Source organism: Grammomys surdaster, unplaced genomic scaffold (assembly GCF_004785775.1).
Source record: "Grammomys surdaster isolate TR1022 unplaced genomic scaffold, NIH_TR_1.0 543, whole genome shotgun sequence".
Classification (NCBI taxonomy): Eukaryota; Metazoa; Chordata; class Mammalia; order Rodentia; family Muridae; genus Grammomys; species Grammomys surdaster.
The window spans coordinates 1,069,957-1,094,498 of NW_021604962.1; the positions used below are offsets into that span (position 1 = coordinate 1,069,957).

General features: G+C 42.4%; 1 protein-coding gene and 1 pseudogene across 1 annotated transcript in view; one reads left to right on the forward strand and one right to left on the reverse strand.

Annotated features, from left to right (window-relative positions):
* The window catches only part of Cdk14 (cyclin dependent kinase 14), a 472,739-nt gene extending 466,769 nt beyond the window's left edge, over positions 1 to 5,970 (reverse strand). Inside the window, exon 1 of the mRNA XM_028781762.1 lies at positions 5,847 to 5,970. Coding sequence (XP_028637595.1) covers positions 5,847 to 5,937 — 91 coding nt within the window. The 5' untranslated portion in view covers positions 5,938 to 5,970. The remainder of the gene's footprint in view (positions 1 to 5,846) is intronic.
* A 15,968-nt stretch (positions 5,971 to 21,938) lies between these two features.
* On the forward strand, positions 21,939 to 22,803 carry LOC114633164 (annotated as a pseudogene).
* Positions 22,804 to 24,542: the final 1,739 nt, after the last annotated feature.

The window sequence follows — 24,542 nt, forward strand, 5'->3', positions numbered from 1 at the left end:
CTATTGCTTGAAAGGTTTTGCTCTGGTAAAAGCAATGAAAAGCAAATTTTCCGGAAATTGGGTCCTGAGAAATTAAAGAGCCTAAGCAGAAACTCCTGAGTAAAAATTTATATACTCTAGCCATGTGATGTGTGGTGAGGTGTGGTGTGGTGTGGTGTGGTGTGGTGTGGTGTGGTGAGGTGTGGTGTGGTAAGGTATGGTGTGGTGTGGTGTGGTAAGGTGTGGTGTGGTATGGTGTGGTAAGGTGTGGTGTGGTGTGGTGTGGTGTGGTGTGGTGAGGTGTGGTGTGGTGTGGTAAGGTATGGTAAGGTATGGTGTGGTGTGGTGTGGTATGGTGAGGTGTGATATCACAGTATGTGATGTGGTATTTTAAGATAAGGTCTTACTCTTTAACCCAGTCTGGCCTAGAACTAGCAGTAATCCTCCTGCTTCAGCTTCCCAAATTCTGGGTTGACAGACTTTCACTACCATGCCTGGCTTTCTAGCAATCTTGAAAAACTTTTGTCTTCTTCAGATTATAAATTTCTCATTTTAAAAAGTCCAAAAGTATGTAGCTGGGGTGGTGGGCTAACAGGGTGCAGGCTGCCTGAGAAGCTAAAACACTTACCATTTGGTTTATAGTCTTCCCCTTTTACCCTAAGACTCTGATCCATAACAGACTGGCCACTTTCTTCACGACAGAACAGGTCGTCCTGAATGGAAATGAAAAGGCAGTCCTTGTCCCAGCTTCAGCAACTGCTCCTCAAACCTTGCATGCACCTTGTTACTACAGAGCTGTTAATTTATGCTAAACCTGAAGGAAAGAGAAGATCCTAGCTGATTCCTACTGATTCATTTTCACTAGAATTTTAACTTCTAATCTAGAAACTCTCAAGCCCAGTCAACACCAGTGTGTCTTTTAGATAATATGCTGCCTGGCATGGCCATTATAAAACATTGGTGACATAATAATACAAACAAATTTCTCCACCTTTAATTAATATATATATATATATATATATATATATATATATATATATATTAGAATAGCATTGACTTCAAATACAAAGTAGCATATATATGAGCCGTAATTGCAGCTTTATCTGTCAATCACCAAGTGTAAATGAAGAGCCGCCATGGTCAGTCTTGCAAAGCTTGTGACTCAGAAGACAAACTTTTAAAAGTATTTTATCTAATGTGGTCATTACAAAACAGCTGGAACTTTAGAGGTGTGTTTTCTTAAGCCAAGGTGTACTACAGTTTCTGCTGACCCACTGGGGGGCTGAAAACGTGGAATGACATTGAGAAATGAATGGGGGGGGGGTCAAATATTCACACTGGCCCATTCTTAATTGTCTTCTTAATTCTGTCATTTTCTCATCATCCTAACTCTAATGGGTGGATCTGAGATTAGTCAGAAAGGGAGTGGGGGGATAAAGAAAGATATTCTAGGAGCATTTGCTAAGCAATAAAGAAAGGCAGACGATCTCTGCTGCAGGATGACACTGTCAGGTCCTGTATACCACAGGAAGAACATATTTGGGCCAAAAAGTATATGGCTCGATAGATACCTTTCACTGTTAGATTGACATCTGACATGGTTTCTTCTAAATATTGCACACCTTGCCCTAAAAAAGCAGTTGATAGCATAACAAAAACCAATTAAAGGTGTCCTTGCCAGATAGCTATCAGGTCACTGATGAATAAACTCTGACCTAAACATGCACATGACATCTTGTTATTGATTATGTTCCCTGATTGTCATTAATCATTTATGTAAATGTAAAACCACAATTGTCCTCGAGGATGTCGTGGGACAACAACCAGATTGTGCTACTCTGAATTAACAAAAGGATAGATATTAAGTCGTTGAATATGATCAGCGAGCCTATCTGGTCCTCAGTTCAGCCACAGTTCCCAAAGGCTTCCTAGTGACTCACCGAAGAGATCCCGCTTGTCCTCCAATGGCAAGTTCACTACTAATCTTCACTATGAAATCTGCAATTTACACTGGCAATGCCCACTCACTAGGCTGTGTTCCACCCATATCTCGAACTAACTCCTGGTGCGAGGACAGTATCTAGTACCAGAAGGCATATGGTTACATGAGGCATTAATGAGTCCTACCTCAGTGGCAAAGAGAGAGAACATCATATTTTAATGTACACTAAGGTTCTGGCAAATGAAATCTGTATCTATTTTTAATGTAAGAACCATAAACTCAAGTCCCATTACCATAATACCCACCTCCTCTTCTTCCCCTTTCCCCTCCCCCTGTTGCTAGCACAGAGTTCAGGGCCTCACATACACTGGGCAAGCTCTCCTCACTCAGCTCCACCCACCGCCCAAATTAAAACCGTTTATAGCTGCTTTGGGAAAGAATATGGCACATTAGTTAAACTGTACACCTGAACACTACACTTTACATGTATCTTTCTTCACAGAATGGCTCACTGATGACAATCTAGAAACGCACACCCCCCGGCAGAGAGCAAGAAACCCACAGAAATTCACCTTAATCACATCTTCCTCTTTTCACCAACCACATCCTTTAAGCAAATCACATACATGGGCTCATCTCAAGTATCAAGCTTAAACTTCCTTTCTCTAGGAAAGACTCCCTCCAGGTGTGAAGGAATGTCAGTTCACACAGATACTTGAGGGTCTCCATCTGCATAAGCCTGCCTGTAAAGTCAAAAAAGACACAGGGGCAAGAAACGGGTGGGCACATTTAACCTACCTACCAATTAACTTCCTGTTTACCTTAGTTAGCCTAGAAGTTTTAAGTCGGTAAGGGGAGGGAACCAGCTATAAGACAAGACCAGCATCCTAAACGGGTGACCACACTGAGCTATTGAGCAGGAAACCAGAAACAGTCACTGTGGAAATGGATGCTTGACTTTAGAATTCAATTACACTCATCTTATAAAAGAGCTACGGCTCTATTGTAGTCACTCCCTGGCAGACGTCATAAATCAGAGCCCTGTGGCTTGAAACCCAATGTGTTCCATTTGACCTTACGCAGCAATCTCAGATCAGTTATGTTTGGGGTTGATGTTGACAAAGTCAGCATGGTCTATGATGTATAACAAATTAAACAGTCCTACTTTTTGTACTCAGAATCACTGCTCAAGACAACCATTGATTACAGAACACATGCATGCATGAACTGTCATCATTTTCTAGGTAAATGATCGGTGGTTTCTTATGGCTGAACAATGATATCGGACATTTCACCATCTAACAAAGCTACATCTGAATAGTGCTAAGAAAAAGAAAATAAAGCCAGTATGTATATGTCAAAGGCCCTCTTAGACTAGGTAATGGGATACATGGTAATGTTGGGTTGTTTGATGGGAATAAACCATTTATCCTTTGATCTCTCAATGAAAAAAAAAAAAGCAAACAAAAATCAGGACTAACACAAGCTTCTGGTACTGATCCTTGTCGTGTGAAAGACGATGTATCAGACATTGTTATTATGTCTCACTTAAACGTACGCATCCTCACCTGCATATAGTTGTATAATTGGGGAGATTAAGTGAATTACTGGTTGCCCAAGACACAAGGAAAACAGAAGGCCAGGCCCAGAACTGTCCAAATCCAAACCTACCATGTTTTCAGGATGCTACACTACAAGTCTGTAGCCACTTCTCCTTCTCTTGCTCTCTACCTATAATACAGTCATGTCACTATGATCTGATCCCTAATAATGACAACACAATGCAAACAGTTATTGAGTCTTCATTGCATGCCACACAAGACACTGTGTCATCACTTCGCCAAGTGCCAAAAAAGAAAAACCACAGACCACATTCCTTGCTTATGAACTATATGAACCCATAGAAAAATTTCTCATTGTGTTACCTCTCAATCCAAAAAAAATAAAAAATAAAAAACCCTTCAGTCATCAAACTGAGTTCACTGCCTCTAAATGTGCCGGAAAGTAGAGAAGGTATGTTTTTCAGTAGTGCCCTTTCTAATAAATATCCTGGGTTTGGTGCACACACGACAAAAATCACTTTAAAATGTCACAATTTTCTTTCACAATATACCACAGTAAGATCCGCTCTTCTGAGTCGTCTCTCAATAAAGAAATGATGAGCTTTCTTTACTGAGCTGTACTGTTTCATAAAGAGTGGATGTAAAAGCCACATAATCACACAAGGCATTTGTGAGGAGCGCTGGACTCCAAAAGGTGCTTTCACATCACTAAATCTCAGTAACCTAGGAAGCCCAATTAACTATAATATCTATCTGCCAACATTGCAGTTAACCCAAATATTACTGATTGGCCATCAAACTCTAAAATTATTTAAACATACAGGATTTTTATATTAATGCCCTTGGTTTCTTACTGAGACGCAACTGCAATGAATTATTTAACACAAAACTGGAGGGACTCCAATGGCATCATTAGCATTAGTAAATATCTAGCTAATGTGCTTTAGAACAGGCCCTAATGGACTCCAGAACCCGCCTGGGTGGTGTTTTGGGTCCAGTCCTGAAACATCCCTGTTAATAATGCACAGACTCCTCACCTCACTCTCACACTCCTCTTGGCTTCAAACTACACTTGAATGTAGGACTCCATATTCACATGCCTAACTCAGAGAAGTGGGCCTGTTTACATTCCATACATGTAATAAGTAAAGGCACGATTAATATGGCTTCTGCACAGAACTTACAGTGCTCTCAGGAAAAGCAAACTGTCAAACAGAATTGGCAATAATAATAATAGCAATAATAATAAGCTTGACTAAACATTTATCCATGTTTTCTTGAAGACAGTTTGCATGTATGAACAATGAACTATGAAACAGACTGCTGACACTCTCTGGCACATCAGGGTTTTATTTTAAGGAATTAGCTTATGATTAATTAATTAACTTTCATTAACATAACAGGTGAACAAAATGCCAGAAGGTATGTTTGGACACTCTGATGGATTGGTTTGGGGCTTATAGGAATCCCTTGCTTTATGCAGGTACCTGTATCAAAGAAAGTTAAGGACCAAAGTTTAGGTAGCAGCTATGCCTCCAGGTTAACAGGCACTTTCTGTCACCAATACTCAAGATTAACAAACCCAATCCACATGACACAGCTATTATCTCGCTGTAGCCTATAACACAGATTCATTCTTTAAGTATCCTAAACATCCCTTGATGGTTTTTTGTTATTGCTGTTTCTTTATTCTCTGTTAAGTTGGTTGATTTTTTTTTCTTAAGAAGACAATAGCCTCTGTACTGCACAAATGGAGCAAGTTCAGGAGACTTATTCGCAAATGTCCCCACAACTTCACAGCTCACATTTCACCACAGCAGCTGGAAGGTTCAGAGACCTACAAACTGAACACCCAAATCTCCATTTATAGGACCCGAAGTACGGAACAAAAGGTCCCAAGGTATCTGTCCCACTTCCTTTAGGTTGAGTACGTTAAACAACATCAGGCACATGTCAACGTTTCTACAATTCCCAAAGCTAAATTATTGGCTAAACACTTTAAAACAACGCTCTTTAAGTAACCTGGGTGGCCACAGAGCCCCGATGGCTGTGGGGACCCGGTGTCCCCTCTCCAGTCCACTGCGGGCGCCAAAGATACTATTGGCAGGGAGGAGGAACTCAAATTGGAGGCTTAAGACAGTCCACGAATGAAGCCCAGATCCTGGGGGGAGAGGAGTGGCCCTCCAGCTGGTCCCAGCCTTAGTCCGGAGTCCTCAGCGACGTCCTCCTCCATCCCTGGTCCGCAGCTCACCCCGAGGTGGCAGCTGCCTGGTTGGTGCCCTGAGCACGGAGGGGGCGCGGGGACCGAGAGAGCGAGCCCGGGGATCGCCCGCAGGACACGGGGGGCAGTGGACCACACTCACCGATGCGGCTGAAACTCTCGGACAAAGTTCTCCTCAACTTCTTCATCTTGCCGATCTTCTCGGCCGGCTGCGGTTCAATGAGGTCGCACATCTGGGCGGCGCGGGGCCCGGGCAACTTCGCGAAACTGGTCCAGCGCAGCGCAGCGCAGACAACGGCGGGCGAGGGCGCGCGGCGCGGGGAAGGCGGCGCCTCGTCCTGCTCCTCCGCCTCCTCGCGGGCCGCGGGCGACGCGCAGCGCTCGCCTGGCTGCGGGGCTCGGGCCTGGGCCGAGGCTGGGCGCGCGGGGGCGTCTTACGTGGTGCCGGGGGCGGCCGCGATCCCCGCCGCCCGGGGGCCCCCGCGCTGCGCCGCCGCCCGCCGCATTTTCCCTCCTTTGTAAGCGAGAGCCGCGCGGCCGCGGCCAGAGACTGAGGTAGCGCGGCCGAGGAGGCGCAGGCGGCTGCGGGCGAGGCGAGCGGGACAAGTTCCCCAACCCCAGGGGCGGTGCTGCACGGAGCCCCGCGACCGCCCTCGCCGGAGGCCTAGCGCCCGGGACCCTGACGCGACCCCGCGCCGCGCTCCGACTCCGACTCCGAGGCCTCCGCCGCCCTCCCGGACCCGCCGCGCCCGGGCGGCGCCCCCTCCCGGCCGCCCGCGCTCCGCTCGCCGCGGTCGCGCTCCTCCCGCGCGCTCCGGGACCGCAGCCCGCGGGCAAAGGGACAGACGGGCGGACAGACTGACGCCGCGCTGCGCTCCGGGCCGACCCAGTCCACCCGGTGCGGTGCGGTGTGGTCCGTGTTGGCCCCCGACAGGGAAAGGTTGGGGAGTGTCCGGCGCGATGCCTCGGGGACTCATTCAGGTTTAGTAGACTTTCTGGAATGAGGTGGTTGGTTTTAATTTACAGGGAAAGTGGGTGCTCCAAAGGGCAGGAGAGGCCCCATTTTTGGGGTACAGTGCAAAAGCTGAAAATGTTCCCCTTGGAACTTCCAGAAAGCAGGGCTCCTGCATTTTGCCTCAGCCCTGTCTCTGGGTGACAGGAACAGGAACGTCATTGTAAATGATTCCTCAGTGGGATACTCTGGTCATCAGTAAACTTACAACCTATTGTCACCTACTTTCCCCACTTCAGTCAATGAACTTGAAAAGGATCTTAAGGGCGACTTTTTTTAAAGCCCCGGGACAAACAGTTCCGGCAGAAACACAGTCTTTTTTCTAATAAATGAGGTACTCCAAACGTCAGTCTCCCAGGGGAGGGTGAAGGAAGATGGGGGAAGGCCTGGTGTACTGATTATGGGCCAGCAAAGTCCTTATGAATAGAAACGTTAGTGATCTTGAGTCATCAGGCTGTGTAAGTAATAGGAGCTTTTGTGGATGTGACAATGCTTTTTGGTTTAAAGGAAGTTTTGGGGAGTTTGTGTTTTGTCAAAAGATTTTTATCTTAAAACAAAAACTAGCCCCCTGCCTTCCTTAAATTGTGAGGTAGAACACTGATTTGTTCCGCCCTGAGCTGAGCACATTACAGGGTTTGGTAGATTGCCACTGATAAAAAGGCAGCTAGCTAGTCAAGCCAGGCCCCTAACAGAAGAGAGAGCCAGGAATTCATGAGCAAAGTCAAGGCAATGTAAACGCAGGGATGTTGGATCCTGACAGCCATATCTCAGTAATTACAGAAAGCACCAACTGTGGCCTCCTACAGGAAAAAAGTTTTGACATGTACCACTTGGTCAGACTGATTAGAAAATTAGCAGTTATAACTGAACACACACACAAAGAGAGAGAGACAGACAGAGATCCAAACACTGATAGGTTCTTCCAGTTAACAAAGCTGAAAAAGTAGTCAATGATAAAACCTTAGAGCGCTATGTGTCTGTGGTTATCCGTTTGGAAACGGTTCAGTAGTGAGTGCCCTCCCATGCTTTGTGTACGTGCACATGTTCCTGCATGTGTGTGTGTGTGTGTATGTGTGTGTGTGTGAGAGAGAGAGAGAGAGAGAGAGAGAGAGAGAGGGAGAGAGAGAGATCTTTACCTCCTGATGTTTCTCATTTTTTAATCTTTAAAAAGCCAAGTTACCATCTATGCATACAAATCTCTTGTTTGTAACCATTTTTTAAATAACAGGAACTTGTGTCGCTATAACTAGGGTTAGTAGGGAAAACCATATTTAATATTGAGCTGTGGCAAAATATACAATATATATTTAGGAGAATATACTAGATGAGACACAACTTCATCCTTACACTTTATACTTGAAAGTAGAATCTGAGTATTTTACTCCCAAAATGTATTAATTTTATATTCCAAAAATACTAACTTACAATATAATGGATATTAATTTCCCTTTTCTGGCTTGACTTTACTCTTTCGGCCCTCTCCACTAAAGTAGAACAGTACCTCTGGCAGATGAAACCTGCATCCAGTGGCAGACAATAAACCTTGACAATTGTGAATAACCAGCTTTCTGCTCCATGCTTGTCTGTGTCCTTCCTTGGATATATATCATACCAGCAAGTTATACAATAAGCCTACAAAATAGAGAAGGAAATTAACTTCATGGTTTTGAGATATGTGTACTTCTGTTTAAGGGTTCAACGTGTGTGTGTGTGTGTGTGTGTGTGTGTGTGTACGCACACACACATGTCCATGCACACTCACATGTGAAGGTCAGAGGACAACTCTCAAGACTTGGCTCCTTGGTTCTGGAGTGCTATCTTATGAGATCCAAGGATTGAACTCAGGTTGTGGGCCTGCCTGAAAGTGGCTCTGCTCACTGAGCTGTTTCACTGGCCAAAAGGATCCAACTCTTTGAAAATAATTTCTCGTATTCACCTTTATCTTGTCTTATGAATTCCACAAGACCCTAACCTGGAAAAAAAACAGTACATGTTTCACAGAGAATTAATTGCTTATCAAAGAGTGAAGAATGGACTGCTGTCTCTAAGAAGTAACCTCTTGTTTAGAGGCACAAAGATAACAGCAGCATCCGCACTGCATATGTATCTCCAGTGAGAGCATGGATCTCTGCCAACCCTCTTCTCCACTTCTGCTTCACAAGGTTATAGTTGGAGGTGGCCGAAATAAAAAGTGCAACACTGGGCCTGCAGAGATGGCTCAGAAGTTAGGAGCACTGTCTGCTCTTCCAAAGGACCCAGGTTCAATCCCAGCACCCACATGGCAGTTCATAACTGTCTGTACCTCCAGTTCCAAGGGATCTGACACTCTCACACCAATGCACATAAAATGAAATTAAATAAAGTGTGCATGTGTGTGTGTGTGTGTGCGCGCTCGCGCATCATCTGAAGACAAGGACATACGCTTATCTTCAGCCTAACTGGCAAGTGCTGACGCAACCAGATTCACCAGTACAAGTGTGTTAGGCCCAAAGAAGTTGGCTGTTAACCCGGGATCCATGATTTTTCATCCTACTCCATCAATATGTGTTGTGGAGCCTTAGATGAGCAATGTGTCTACTTCCTTATCTATAGAAATAAAGGTTTAAGCTGGATAAGCTCAGGTGTCATCCTTAGCTACAAAAATGTAAAGGTGACATTACCCCACACTCAGCTTACATAGTAAAGGCTGACAAACCCTTGATACAGGAAGGTTGATATACAAGGTACAAAGAATACTTTATAGATAAATAAGGCAAAGGTCCATTGACAAAAATTACATGTGTTTTAATGTCAACTGTGCATTTGTTAGAAAATATTGTAGGTCTTCCAATCAGGCAGCATACACCAGCTGATATGAGGTCCCTGACACGTATACAGCAGAGGACTGCCAGGTCTGGCCTCAGTGAGAGAAGATGCACCTAACCCTCGAGAGACTTGAGGCCCCAGGGAGTGAGGAGGTCTGCTGGTGTGGTGATGAGGGGGTGGGGACATCCTCTTGGAGACATGGGTATGGGATGAGGGCAGACCAGGAGGGGGATAAAGGCTGGACAGTAAAAAAAGGATTAAAGAATAACAAAAGAAAATATTGTGGGTCTTATCACAGATCCTTTCTGCATAGGAAGAAAGTGCTAATGTCTTGCCAGTAGCTGTGAAGAGAAGCAGTCCTAATCCCAATAAGCAGGGGCTGCAGGGTTTGATTAGGATCAAAGAACCATCAGAAGCAGTCTCACTGCTGCTCAACTAGACAGCAAAGATAGTCAGGGGAGAGAAATCCATGAAACAAGGAAGCCAAGGACAAAGGTGATGAAGCTAGAAAAATAGATATAGTCACTGACATGAACTTGCAGAAAATAATCAAAGTTTAAAGAGTGACATCCAATCAGCATAATTACTGAAGTGGTGGAAATGCTTGGAATTAAATATTCTCCAAGAACTCTGAAATGTTGATCTAGTTCATGATTCTTGGGATCAAGCATCATTCATTTCTGAAAGCATCCAGGAAATGAAGGAGCACAGGGTTTAGGTAGTTTGTATAACTTTTTTTATGAGTCATCACTGAAATTGGTACACCTAATTCAAAGGGCTTAATTTAACCTTACAGCTGTTTCTTGTATTCCTGCTGATGGATAGAACTGGTTCATCAAAGTTCCTTTCCTTCCTTCCTTCCTTCCTTCCTTCCTTCCTTCCTTCCTTCCTTTCTTCCTTTCTTCCTTTTTCTTTCTTTATCTTTGTCTTTGCTTGTTGCTTGTTTGTCTTATGATAAAGAGAACCTTGAAACCAGAGAGGGGAGGAAGATGGAGCATTGCAAGAACTAGTGTAGATATACTCCTGTCAAAGGAGGCTTCTCCTCTTTCTCTGTCCTTCCTCCATCAGATGCCCACTCCTTATTTGGATTCTTTTTATGTTTTCAGAAATCACTCTTTGCTGACACAAACTTCCAGGTTTATCCAGAAATAAGAACTACCTTTGCCTAATGACTTTATAGGCAGTCCTGAGTTTTTTCATCCTGTATTTGAAGAATCACTGTGACCAAAGTAAAATGATACTTGCAGATAGCTAGCCAGAGAACAAAGAAGTTGTAAAAGCATCTAAGTAACGTTATGTATAAATTAGCTCAGAATAGGTTTGAAAGCAATAAATTTCCCAAGTCAAAGCACATGTTAAGGACTAGGAATATTCCTCTATCCTATTAAAATGTATTTAAAGATTAAAATTTACCATATTAGTCCTGATTTTCATTGTCAAAATAATTTATCTGAAAGAAATTTGTATGAGAAAATAGCTACCACTGTTTCTAACAAAGATACGTGTTTAATCATATCCTTTGATGTCCCGTGTGTGTGTGTGTGTGTGTGTGTGTGTGTGTGTGTGATACAGATTCACCATTAGATAAAAGTCCTCATTTATGAATGTCATCAGCTTCAGTGTTTCATATTACATCCATCAAAACAAAGTTGCAGTAGCCAATCATATAACTGAACTCTGGACATGGATTGGAAAGTGGTACTGCCTCCGAAAACTAAAACCTTAAGCCTTAAACCTTAATCTGTCGAGACAAGTCATGTTAGGAGCAATTAAAAACTGGAGCTTTCCTATCAGCTACATCCTAGGTTTCCTTTCACGATGCATGGCAGGTTGACCTCATTCACATGCCTTTTACAAGCCAGAGGAGGTATCTACAAACTAATCAGTGATGATGTCATCCCACATGTCACATACACAAACTGTACTGACTTACTACTGGTAACTTTACAATGTAACTCAAGTACTGTAATGTAACTAAAGTAACAGCCATGGCTTGGACTGATGGACTCATTTTATTTTAATCTTAATCATTCTCTATCCTACTCTAAGAGTCATTATTATCCCTATGTAACACATAGAAATGGACCTAAAGATGGCATGAGAAAGCGTCCAAGGTCATCACGTATGCTCCAGTCTTAGACTGAGACACTTTCACTTTCCAAAAGGAGTTTTGAATAAGCATCTTTGTAGCATGATGCATGTCTTTCCTGTACCTGAAATGCAGTTGTACTTTCTATAGAGAATAACAGGAGAATTCAAGGAACTAGTCACACTTAAAAAATTTAACAAATGGATCAAAATTTCTAAGTTCTAACACTGTATGTTGCTCTTCCCATGTGTGGGAAATGAATGTGATACTGAAACACAAGTGACTTTGGAAAGAGGTTCCTCTGTACTCAGATTGGTGTTTATAAATGAAATGAATGTTTTTAAGTTACATCACGACATGTTAGGCACGCTAAGGCACTGCCCCTAACCTCACAAACACTCTCTGAAGTATATTTTATTATTCAGTTCTGCAGGTAAGAAAATTAAGACCCATAGAGATCAAACTGATCACTTAAAACTAGTCAGATATTAATAATAGAAGTTATAGAAGCATTACAAAAGTCTTCATTATGCAAACCTAGAGGTAACAGTGGAAATAAAAAAATCACTAGAAACAGAGACATCAGGTAAAACGTTATTGAGTTTCAGTCTGTTTGAGCTACATTAAAACCATGATAAAGTATGTCATCTATACATAGTATGAATCTATTTCTCACAGTCCTGAAGAACGGGAACTCCAAGACAACATCAAGATGCAGACATTTTTAATGCTTGGTGCAAAATGGCTTTCACAGAACCTTCTTCTGCAGCATTCTCCCACAGTTGAAAGCACTTGCTAGTCAGGTAGTAAAGGTTGCATATTCTTTAGTTCTTACTAGAAATATCAGACTGCATGCATGCTATTACACATTCCTTTGAAAACTCATTAAAACTATACAGTGACTAGATTTATTTATTGTATTTTGCTTTATTTTAATAGACAAGATGTCGTATAGCCTCCATGGCATGTACAGAGCTTACTATGTAGACCAGGCTGGCCTTAGACTGTGGTGAATCTCCCTGGTTATGCCTCCCAAGGGCTAAAAGGTAAATCAGCAACATGATTTTGGAAGCTAAAAGACACAATAAATCTGCATAGTAACTGAATTATCAGTCTCAAAGGAGGAGAGGCTTGTGCTAGCCCCTTACAAGGCTGAGGAAGATCCGATTGAGAGTTGTAAGTGACAACTGAGGACCCTACCTGTCTTTCTTGCTTATCTCCCATGGTCCTGGCCAATAGGTGGTTCTACAGTGTATACCATGGCAGACTCAGCTACATCAGTCAGGTATCCTTGTACATTTTGTTTGCTCCCTCCTGGATATTAGCAGGCATTAATGGATCTTAAGACACTAAAGTGTCCTAGTAAGAAAGACAGAGGTCAAAACAAACAAACTGTAGAAAATCAACTAGAAAACAGTAAAGATTATGCAGGAGGAAAAATACAATACTACTACTGCTATCTTCAGAGATTTAAAGCTGCCAAAATATTATTATACCCACTAAAGACATGAATACTATGTCTTTTTAAGTTTTGCTATAAATTCTGATGACCAAAAGGTAAAAGCCAACTCTTGTATATTAAATTTTTCAGTTTAAAAAAATAATTCAGTTGAAGATGTAAAATATAAGTAATGGGAAAAAAGCCTTCCACAATCAAAGCAAGACTGAGGCATTAGAAAACTGAAGAGAATAAACCACAAGCAAAGCGCAGTCTCGTCCAGGAAATCCAGATTCTGAATAATGGGAGTCCCAGAAAGAAAACAAAAGGAAAGCAGAAGGAGGAAATTATCAAAGAAACAAGTCAAGAAAATTTCCTGGAATGACAGGACATAACTTTACAAAGTGAAAGGGCCTATTGAGTTCTAAGACAATGCATGAAAATAATCCTCCACTGAGACACATCATTATGAAACCACAGAACCACACAGACAAAGGAGATTCCAACGCTTTCAAAACACAAACACAAGATTCGAAGTAGAACTGGGTACACAGTGGCTTTAGACTTCTCAGCTGCAGCAGCACAAAACACAGAAAGGAATACAAGGGGATGATTGTTAATTTAGAAGCCCATCTAGACGAATTACTCATCAGAAAATAAAAATAATAATAAACCTGTTTTTATACATTAAAGGTGACCAAAGTCACCTCCCAGACCCACTTCTGATGAAGCTGTTAACAGAATTGTTCAACCAAGAGAAATTGAACCCCAAAACGGGGTTCTGATGTACCAGAAAGGCTGAGACAGATACAAGAGAACCCAGGTCCATAGCACTGGAAGACACTGGGCAAGGACCAGAGCAGTGTAGATGACCTGAGGAGAAAGCTTATCAAGAAAATATAGTAGTGATAGAGTGACAAATGTTTAAAACGTGTCTAGGAGGATTTACAGTGCTGGAGGTGAGGACAGGCTGGAGACATATTGGCAAGAACCAGAAAGCTGTTTTGATCCATTCACCCAGAGGTGGGCATAACTACCCACTCGGGACTTTACTTAGGTAACCCAATGGATTCAGCAGTCAATATGAATTGAATATATTTAGGTCCCATACTTGTTCCCAGCAGTGAATGCTCTCCAGTTCTAACATGAAGGGAACCCCTGGGCTGAGGTGTCTGTTTTTAACTGTGGTCAAAAGGTCAAGATGGGGAATTCTCTCACCATGGGTTAGAATCCAATTTTAAATCCACACTGGTTCTTAGAAGCAAGGCCTCCACAGCTCTTTTATGTTTGTCGTCCAGATATGTGGCGGTGGGAGGCACAGGGAGTGAAAGCTATCCATATTCAAACAAATCTGGAGCCAGCCTCTTCTTCATAAAAGACAAATTACAAGGGAGAAAAAAAAAGACAGCTACAGAAAAAGAAAATATAAAAGGCAAAGAGAAGTCATCTTAGGATAGTATATGCTGTGGCTCAAATGGGAATAAAATGTACAGAGGCATATCAGTGTAACCAATGAGTGGAATACAATTAAGAACCAGTGATTAGGAGGGTGAGGAATGGGAGATTATGTAGGTACATAGGTACCACATAATGTAATGAAAATAAGCTAAATCTTAAATTCTAGAATTGAGTCTCTGATTTAAAAAATAGCAAAATGGATGTTAGGAATGTGGAAATACGCCAAAGGAATCAGGTAGAAAGTTGGAAATGATTGTCTCTAGGTAGTTAAAGGATAAGAAATGGCAGACAGCTGGTATGAGAGGCATATGTTAGAACTTCTCTTTGTGTGTTTGTGGTGTGTGTTTACTTCACCCACAACTAATGTGGTGCTGATGGGACTCAGAAGCATCTCGTTTCCTCGGAAGTCCAAACACTGCTATCATCTGATAGCAAATCGAACTTGCATTTTCTTAAAATGATTCTAGTATACTACAAAGAACTGAAGGGAGAGAAAACTAGATGCTGAAGTGTATGTATGGAGGGAGGCAGTTAGTTGCCAGGAGCCTGGAATATGGGCACGAAGTTACAGCCGGCTTGATTTCAGGTGTTGTAGCAGGGTTACAGAAAGGAGATTTGTGATTATTTGGAATCTGGGATAGAAGAGAGGGACTCAAGATTTACACTGTGTTTTCTGCGTTGGACAATGCCATTTGTTTAGACCAGAGATTATACTGAAAGGGTGTTGTCTGGAGGAAATGATTTTAGAGCTGGGTATCCAAGGCCATCACAAATACAAATCTGGAGCTCCAATGAGAAAACAAGGCTAAAGATACATATTCGAAATTAGCATGAGAAATGGCCACCATAGACTGTCTAACAAAACTCTCAATACCAGGCATGAGAAACCACCTTTCCAGTTGTTGGTCTGGGAAGTGAGTGCAACACTCCCAAAACAATATAGGCTGATGCTGCTGTACTTGGTTCCCTCCTGGAGACTGAAAGTAAGTCCCTATTGCTCAAGACACTTTGGACACAAGACCCAGAGACACTATGCTGGGTCAGACTTGAAAGGTTCCACCTAGCTTTCACAGCAACTGAAGGCGCTATGCAAGCTTCAAAGGGCGGACAGCATCCAATAGTCCTACCCAACTGTAATGCCTGTGAACTACAATGATGACCAGCATGGCACAACAACCCTAAAGGTACAATAGTAACACTTATATCTTGGCAGTAACCAGCAGCTTTCTAATTGGACTTAAGGTCCATTCAACAGGAAGCAAGTTAGACCTGGTGCTAGAAACCTAGCCAACCACTTGGGACTGGTGAGGTCATGGATCTTACAAGAGAACCTACTACCACCACTTCACTAAAGTAGCACAAGGTCTAAATGCATTCTTAATATCTACTGTATAACCACTAATTATAGGAGCTCTCATTACTCAATGAAACTTCTCTTTGCAACACACAGACAGATGTGACTGGTCAAAATGCAGAAAACATGACTTGGTGGTACTTAGTTCCCATAGGAACGTCTGCAATGCAACTCCCATACCTAAGGCTTGGGGACCCTTCCAAAACAAAAGGCCAAAAGACTGTAAAAGCCAGAGGACCAGGAAATCCGATTTTAAGAGAGAGTAGGGAATGGTACATGGGAGGGAACAAAGAGAAAGAATGGAATTGGGAAAATTATATTTTTATTTTAATGTTTAGTAAAGAAAAATGGCAACTGAAGTTCTAGAGGCAGATGAGATTGACCAGAGAGTCGTGTAAATAGAAATTAATGTCTACAAATCTTATTATCTAGAATTGAAAACAGAGGCCCAATGAGATATCCATATACTCCATAATCTCAGAAGTACTTTCTACAAAGGATGGTACACACACATAATGGGATATTATTCAGCTAATAAAGGAGGAAAGCTGATATGTCCTAAAATGTGAGCCGTACTGGATATTATGGTAAGTAAAATAAACAAGTCGGGAAACAGACAAATACTATTTAATTCCACATATGAGGTCCTCAGAGTAATCAAAATAAAAAAGACAAATAGTGCAGCTATGGCTGCCCGGGTCTAGGAGGAGAGAGCTCTGGAGAAGATATTTAACGGGTATAGAGTTTGAATTTTACAGAGTGAAGAGTTATGAAAGTAGATGATGATAATTGCACTTTATGATATTTGATACCACTAAATTCCTCACACAAAAATGTGAAGTTTGATATTATTTTTGACAAAATGGAAAAATGGGTGGGTGGCAGGGCTTAGAAAGAGTTCAACTTCCAAGGCCAACCCGGAAGGAACATAGAAGGAAGAGGAAGAGAGCTTGCAAGGGGGAGAGGTGACAGGCCGCCTAGGAGTTGGGGAGCTAGGAAGGGAGTCTTTAAGGGACATGGGATGTCCAGCAGGGAGCCAGTGTAGGTAGGAAAGGCAAGAAGACATGGCTTTTAGGAACAGCCTGAGCACTGGGGTGGCTGAGTATGAACGCAGTCACTGGAATCCCAGGTAATAACAACACGTTTTCTCACAAAACTCTTGAGAACCAGGTATTATATACTTCATCTCATTTAATCCGCTCACTAATGCTACTTTCATGAAATGGATGTTGTTATTAATAGCCACATTTTTAGATAAGCAGACAGAGTGGGGCGGAGCTCAGCTCATAGGAATAAGGCTGAGCAGCTGGCATCTGACTCCAGACCACAAATGTCTGAACTTTGCACCCATCTTGCAAATGATTTGTCCCAAATAACACAACTGGCTTACTCATTCAGCAGCCCTACTGTGCACTGGTGGTGGCGTGGTGGGGGGGCTGATCCAACCGATGGCAATCCAAATCAAAGCTCTTGACCTCAGAAGATTCTCACATAGGAAGGAGCTCTCAGTGAGAAAACTTTAAAATGTGTGTGTAGTGCCAACGCTTGAGGCAATGAACCGTAAGAAAGCAGAGTAGATGAAAAGTGGATGGAGAGGAAAGCCATCCTAAGACAGCATCACAGGAAAACCAAAAAGACTCACAGATTTGTGACTTGAAAAGATGAAATTCAGGTTAAAGGAACAGGAAGTGTCTTGACCCTGAGGAGAATTAATTTGGCTCAGGGGCAAGCCTGGGGCAGAGGCAGAAAGACAGGCAAACTGGCAGTCAAGCAAATCCAGACAGGGAGGCAGGGCTGTACCACATTCAGTCTCTAAGACTTGAGGAAGTATTCCAACCATGATATGGAGGCATTTGAAGGACTGTGTGCAGAATGGTAATACCATGACTCAGACTCGACTGGCTGCTACCGCCTGTAGTAGAGTCCAGACTTTACATTCTGTGACCTTTGCCCTTTGTGATGTCATGTGGCTTCTAATCATTTGAAATGTGAATGATCCAAACTGAAATGTGCTTTAAGTGTATAAAGCACACTAGGTTTCCAACACAGTACAATAAAAAAAACGTAATTGACTTATAAATAGTTCCTTATATTTGCTATGTATTTGAAATGAAAATATTTTACTGGTATTAAGTATAATGTAGAAAGTAATTTTCACACCTGTGTGTGTGTATGTGTGTTGTGTGTCTGTGTGCGTGTGTGTGTAATATAGGTACTGTCAAATTTGAAATTATACGTGGTTCTAGCTCTATTTCTACGGGCCAGCACCAGTCTGGACAAGTTCCCCTGAGGCTAATGAGTTGTTCTCAACCTCCGAAAGCTATAATGACAAACAGAATACCATGCGTAAAGTCGCACAAGAACATATTATGCAATAACGTACATTACTGAGATGATAGTCATCAAAAAATGTGCTGGTTCCTTATAGGCCAAAGATAATGTTAAAGTCTGGGTTGTGGTTTTTAGTTATTTTTGCTATAGGGGTGATGAAGTTGTTGAAAATCATCCGGTTCCTCTGTGCTCTTTCTTGTATTCTTTAGCAGTATAATTTTTTTTTCTTTTTTTTTTATTGGATGATTTATTTACATTTCCTATGTTGTCCCCTTACCCCATCCCCCACCACCCCCTCGGAACCCCCAATCCCCTCGCCCCTCCTCCTTCTTCTCTGTGGATGTAACCTCTATCTACACCCCCCCACTCCCACCTCCCCACCCTCAAAACTCCCACCCCCTGGGGCATCCAGCCTTCATGAGGTCAAGGTTCTCTTCTTCCACCTATGCCCAGCAGGGCCCTCCACTTTTACATATTCAGCTGAAGCCCTGGATCCCCCCCTAAGTGCTCCCAGGCTGGTGGTTTAGACCCTGGGAGCTGTGGTTGGTTGGTATTGTTGCTCTCCTCATGGTGCCACAAACCCTTTCAGCTCCTTCAGTCTTCACTCTAACTCCTCCATTGAGAACCCCATGATCAGTTCAATGGCTAGTTGTGAGCATCTGCCTCTGAATATGTCTGACTCTTGAAGGCCTCTGAGGAGATATCCATATCAGGCTCTTACCAGCATGCACTTCCTGTCTTCCACATCAGCATCTACCTTTGGTGATTGCACATGGGATAGATACTCAGGTGGGGTGGTCTTGAGACGGCCCCTCCTTCAGTTTCTGTCCCTCACTTTGTCTCCATATTTGCTCCCTTGAGTATTTTGTTGCTCCTTCTAAGAAGGACCGAATCACCCTCACTTGGTCTTCCTTCTTTATGGACTTCATGTGGCCTGTGAGTTGCATCTTGGGCATTTCAAGGTTCTAGGCTAATATCCAATAATCAGTGAGTGAATACCATGTGTCTTCTTTTGTGATTGGCTTACCTCACTCAGGATGATAATTTCTAGTTCCATCCATTTACCAAGGAACCTCTCGAATTCATTGTTTTTAATAGCTGAGTAATACTCCATTGTGTAAATATACCACATTTTTTGAATCCATTCCTCAGTTGAAGGACATCTGGGTTCTTTCCAGCTCCTGGCTATTATAAATAAGGCTGCTATGAACATAGTTGAGCATATGTCCTTGTTATATGTTCGAGCATCTTCTGGGTATATGCCTAGGAGTGGTATAGCTGGATCCTCGGGTAATGCTATGTCCAATTTTCTGAGGAACCGCCAGACTGATTTCCAGTATAATTTTTAAAACATGGCCCAGGTTAAGGAAATAGATCTCAGAGAAGTCTCTGTGTAGGGGCTGGTGATTAAGGCAATTAATGCTCACAAGGAGTCAAATGCAAAAAGCACTAGATGGAGCACTTAACCACAAATGCTACATCTATAACACACACACACACACAGAGAGAGAGAGAGAGAGAGAGAGAGAGAGAGAGAGAGAGATCAAGATCAAGACCTAGGAACCATCTCAGAAGCTGGACTTGGAAAGGAGTATAAGAGCCAGACGTCAGGTAGGGCCTGAGCTGAAACTGTGTCTTCTGGACATGACATAACCACTAGGCTTATAAACTCTCGCAGTTACAAGCTACAGTTGCCTGCACACAACCTGCACAAGAGGAAGCAGGTCAACATTCTAGCATGGAGGAGGGAGGTAATCACAAGCAGGAGCCCCTAGCTAAGGGCTACAGACACTTGATGGTTTCTGAGGAGGAAGACTCCATTTTCTCTAAGGATGCAGACACAGATAGATCAACCTTGATCCTGGGGATGCCCCTACAATCCAGGAGAGTGTGGGGACAATGGAAATCAGAGTCTGTGGGTTATAAAAGGAAGAGGACACATGGCTGGGTGGGGTAAGAGGGTTGGTGATGGATCTGGGAGAATATGATGAAATATTGTATGCATGTGAGAAACTCAAAGATTCAATAAAAGTGTATTTCTTAAAAGTCTCTACCCTTCAAAAAAAATTTATCTCTGCAAAGTTTTCTGTATAAGTTTGAACCTCAGCTCTTTAGTATGATATTATAATTATCTGGTCTACTCAAGCAAGCAAATTCCAAATGTCAGCAGTTATATCTGTAATCTTAATTATATATTCTTAATTGTAGTCAATGAGAATTTAAGATTTGAACAGTTGTTCTAATCTGGAGTGATTTGTGGGTGTGGATTTATAGTCTCACAATGTTATAACTCAATGGTATTTTAAATTACTTATAAGAGCTTTTTAAAAATGTAGTTGTAGGAGATATCAGGAGAGACCTTTAATAACATCAAGAAGATACAAACATCATATAGGGTATCCTCAAACTCTGCCTTCTTTCCTAGCTTCATTTTGTTGCTGTGATAAAACATTATAACCAAAAGCAAATCAGTGCACTAAAGGGTTAATGTCAACTTGCAACTCCCAGGTTACAATCTATCCATTGAGAGAAGACAGAACAGGATCTCAATGCAGAAATCATAGAGGAATAGTGCTTGCTAGCTGGATCTCCACTCCTGTACAGACTCATGTTAGCTAGCTCTCCTATATACCTTAAGGTCACCAGCCAAGGAAATGGCACCACCTACAATAGGCTAGGCCTACCCTATGTCACATAAGATAAAACAACCTCTCACAGATGTGTTCATAGACCAACCCTCTAAAGACAATCACTCAGTGACTCCAGATGTGTCTAGTTGTGAATTATTTTTAACTAGAACATGTACATTTCTGCATCTTCCTTCTTTCCTTTTCTGTTTCGTACATGGCAAGCCTTCATTCTAAATTTATATCTACTGTCTTTGTGTTTTGAGTTGTCTCCGTCCCTTCCTTCTTTGAAAGAATTGAGTTGCTTTCTGCTTTCTCCTCCTCCTCCTCCTCCTCCTCCTCCTCCTCCTTTTCCTCCTCCTCCTCCTCCTCCTTCTCCTCCTCCTCCTCCTCCTGTTCTGCCTCCTCTTCTTTCTCCTCCTCTTCTTCTTCTCCTCCTCCTTTTCCTCCCCCTCCTCCTCCACTTCCTCCTTCTCCTCCTCTTCCTCCTCCTTCTTCTCTATGAGTCATGACTACCCATCCTAATTAATCTTCTTCATGAACATATAAAATAGCACCTCCTATATTCCAACTACCAAATGTGTATCTGTGTGTGCCTCTGTGTGTGTGGGTGTCTGTGTTGATGTCTATGTGGGGGTGTCTGTGTGTGTATGTGGGAGGCTGTGTGTGTCTGTAGTCTGTGTGATGTCTGTATGTGTGTCTGTGTGCGTGTATGTGTCTATATGTGTCTCTGTGTGTGTTTGTGTGGGTGTCTGTGTGTGTTTGTGTGTCTGTGTGTGTGTCTGGGTGTCTGTGGGGTGTGTGTGTGTGTGTGTGTGCATTCATTCCTTACTCCCCTAATTTTCTGTTTCTGTCTCTCCCTACCTACTTTTGGTGGTATCCTTTTGAGAAAATGTCTTCTACAATCCAGGCTAGACTTGCTATAACCATGCCTTGCTCCACCCACACTGTCAATGCTCTACAGTATGCTGTCCTTCCCTTTTGTAATTACTCTTATTAAGAACACATTAAGACTTCCGTCTTGCTCTTTCAAAATGGCAGCTAGGAGGAAGTTTGCCGTGAGGACGGGCGTGAAGTTCTAACTTAAGGACGACAGCGCAACTTCCGGTCTGCTTACAAGATGGCTGCGACCAGTGGAGGCTTCCAACCTCGTGAGCAGCGGTTTTTCAGTGCAGGAACAGGATTGGGACAATGCGCAGCCTAAGAGGCCCCGGCTTGGGGCAGGAAGCAAGTGCGGAGGCAGTAGGCGCATTGTGGTGTTGGAAGGGGCCAGTCTGGAGACAGTCAAGGTAGGGAAAACTTACGAGCCACTCAACTGTGACAGGCACAAGTCCATGTTGTTGAAGAATGGACGGGACCCAGGGGAAGTCAGACCAGACATCACCCACCAGAGCCTGCTGATGCTTATGGACAGCTTCTGAACCGAGCTGGCTTGCTGCAGGTCTATATCCACACACAGAAGAACGTGTTGATTGAAGTGAACCCCCAGACTCGAATTCCTAGAACCTTTGACTGATTTTGTGGCCTCATGGTTCAGCTTTTACATAAACTGAGTGTCCGAGCAGCTGACGGCCCTCAGAAGCTTTTGAAGGTAATTAAGAATCCAGTGGCCGACCACTTCCCAGTTGGCTGTATGAAAATTGGCACTGTCTTTTCTGTTGCGGATGTCAGTGACATTCGAGAGTTGGTGCCTAGTAGTGACCCAGTTGACTTTGTGGTGGGGGCCTTTGCCCATGGCAAGGTCAGTGTGGAGTACACAGAAAAGATGGTGTCTATCAGCAACTACCCACTCTCTGCTGCACTCACGTGTGCTGAAGTTACCACAGCTTTTGAAGAAGTATGGGGCGTCGTTTGAGAACAGCAGCATTCTGACAGGACTCTTGGTGTTGTGTCTTTTGGCTCCTAAGATCTGCTGGAAGTAATCTTCTGTACCAAGACGGCAGAGTGCGGAGCCAACACTGTATAGTGGTTTTTTGTTTTTCCTATAAAGAGTTTTATTTTTCAAAAAAAAAAAAGACTTCCGTCTCTATAAAATATTAATGTATCTGGTACAGACCACTACTACTGCTGCTAATCCTAATATTCATAATCACGAGTCAAAAAAAAGAGGAGAAAGAGAAGGAAAGCAGGAAGGGATGGATGCCAGGAAAGAGAGCAGAAAATAAGACAGGAAAGAAGGAAGGAAAAAGGGAGAAAAGTGCTAACATAAAATTACAAATTTAAAACTTTATTAAATGTTTAGATTTCTTTCTTTAATGACTTGAGATTCTTATCATGGAGGACTTTTACTCACTTTGTTAGCATTACTCCAAGATATTTTATATCATTTGAGGCTGTTGTGAAAGGTACTGTTTTCCTGATTTCGTTCTCAACCTGTCTGTGTACTAATCTGTCATTTGTACATGAAGGGCTGCTGATTTCTGAGAGTTGTCTTTTTTCTCTAGCTAAGACTTCAAGTACTATATTGGAAATAGTGGACAACCTAGGTTGGGTCCTGATTTTAGTGGGATTGCTTTGAGGTTTTCTCCATTTAAGTAATGTTGGCAATGGGCTTACTGTAAACTGCCTCTATCAGACTGGGATATAGCCTTTGTATCTCTAATCTCTCTAGGACTTTTATCATGAAAGGGTGTTGGTTTTTTGTCAAGGGCCTTTTTTGCATCTAATGAGATGACTATGCTAGTTTTGCCTTTCAGTTTGTAGATTGCATTCATGGATTTACATATATTGGACCATTCCTGCATCTCTTCATTAAGTAGGATGAAGCCTACTTGATCGTGGTGGATGATCTTTTTGATGTGTTCTGGGATTCAGTTTGCAAGTGTTTTATGGATAATTTTTGCATATATGTTCATAAGGGAAATTGATTTGTATTTCCTTTTTTTTCCCCTTTGGTTTTTCAAGACAGGGTTTCTCTGTGTCGCCCTGGCTGTCCTGGAACTCACTCTGTAGACCAGGCTGGCCTCGAACTCAGAAATCCACCTGTCTCTGCCTCCCAAGTGCTGGGATTAAAAGCATGCGCCACCACTGCCTGGCTCTGTATTTCCCTTTTTTTGTGGTTAACCTCTTTTGGTTTGAATTTTCCTTCTAACGGCTTCTCTAGTGCTAGATAGGTATTGCTTAAATGATTTTATCATTAAATGTCTTATGTTCTCCATCTATTGTAACTGAAAATTTTGCTAAGCATGGTAGTCTGAGCTGGCATCTGTGTTCCCTTTTACTCTATATAACATCTATCCAGGTCCTTCTGTCTTTTAGAGTCTTCATGAGAAATCAGGTGTAATTCCAATAGGTCTGCCTTTTATGGGACTTGGTCTTTTTCCCTTGCAGCTTCTAATATTCTTTTTGTTGGTGGTGGTGTTCTGATTGCTATGTTCTATATGTTTCTTGTATAAGCATCTTCTTTTCTTCTATAATTTTGTTGGAAATATTTTCTGTGCCTTTGACCCATTACTTTTCCTTACTTTATGTCTGTTATTCTTAGATTTGATCTTTTCATGGTGTCTCAATTCTCCAATTTTTCCTGTTTTGGTTTTCTTTGTTGATTCTATTTCTACTCTCAACTTTTGAGCTGTCATATTCATTTCCTTTTATTGTTTGTGTTTTCATAGATTTCTTTAAGGGATTTATTCTTTCCTCTTTAAGGACCTCTATCATATTCATAAAGGCTATTTTACAGTCTTTGTCTGTGTTTCAGCTATTTTGTGATACTCAGACCTCCTGT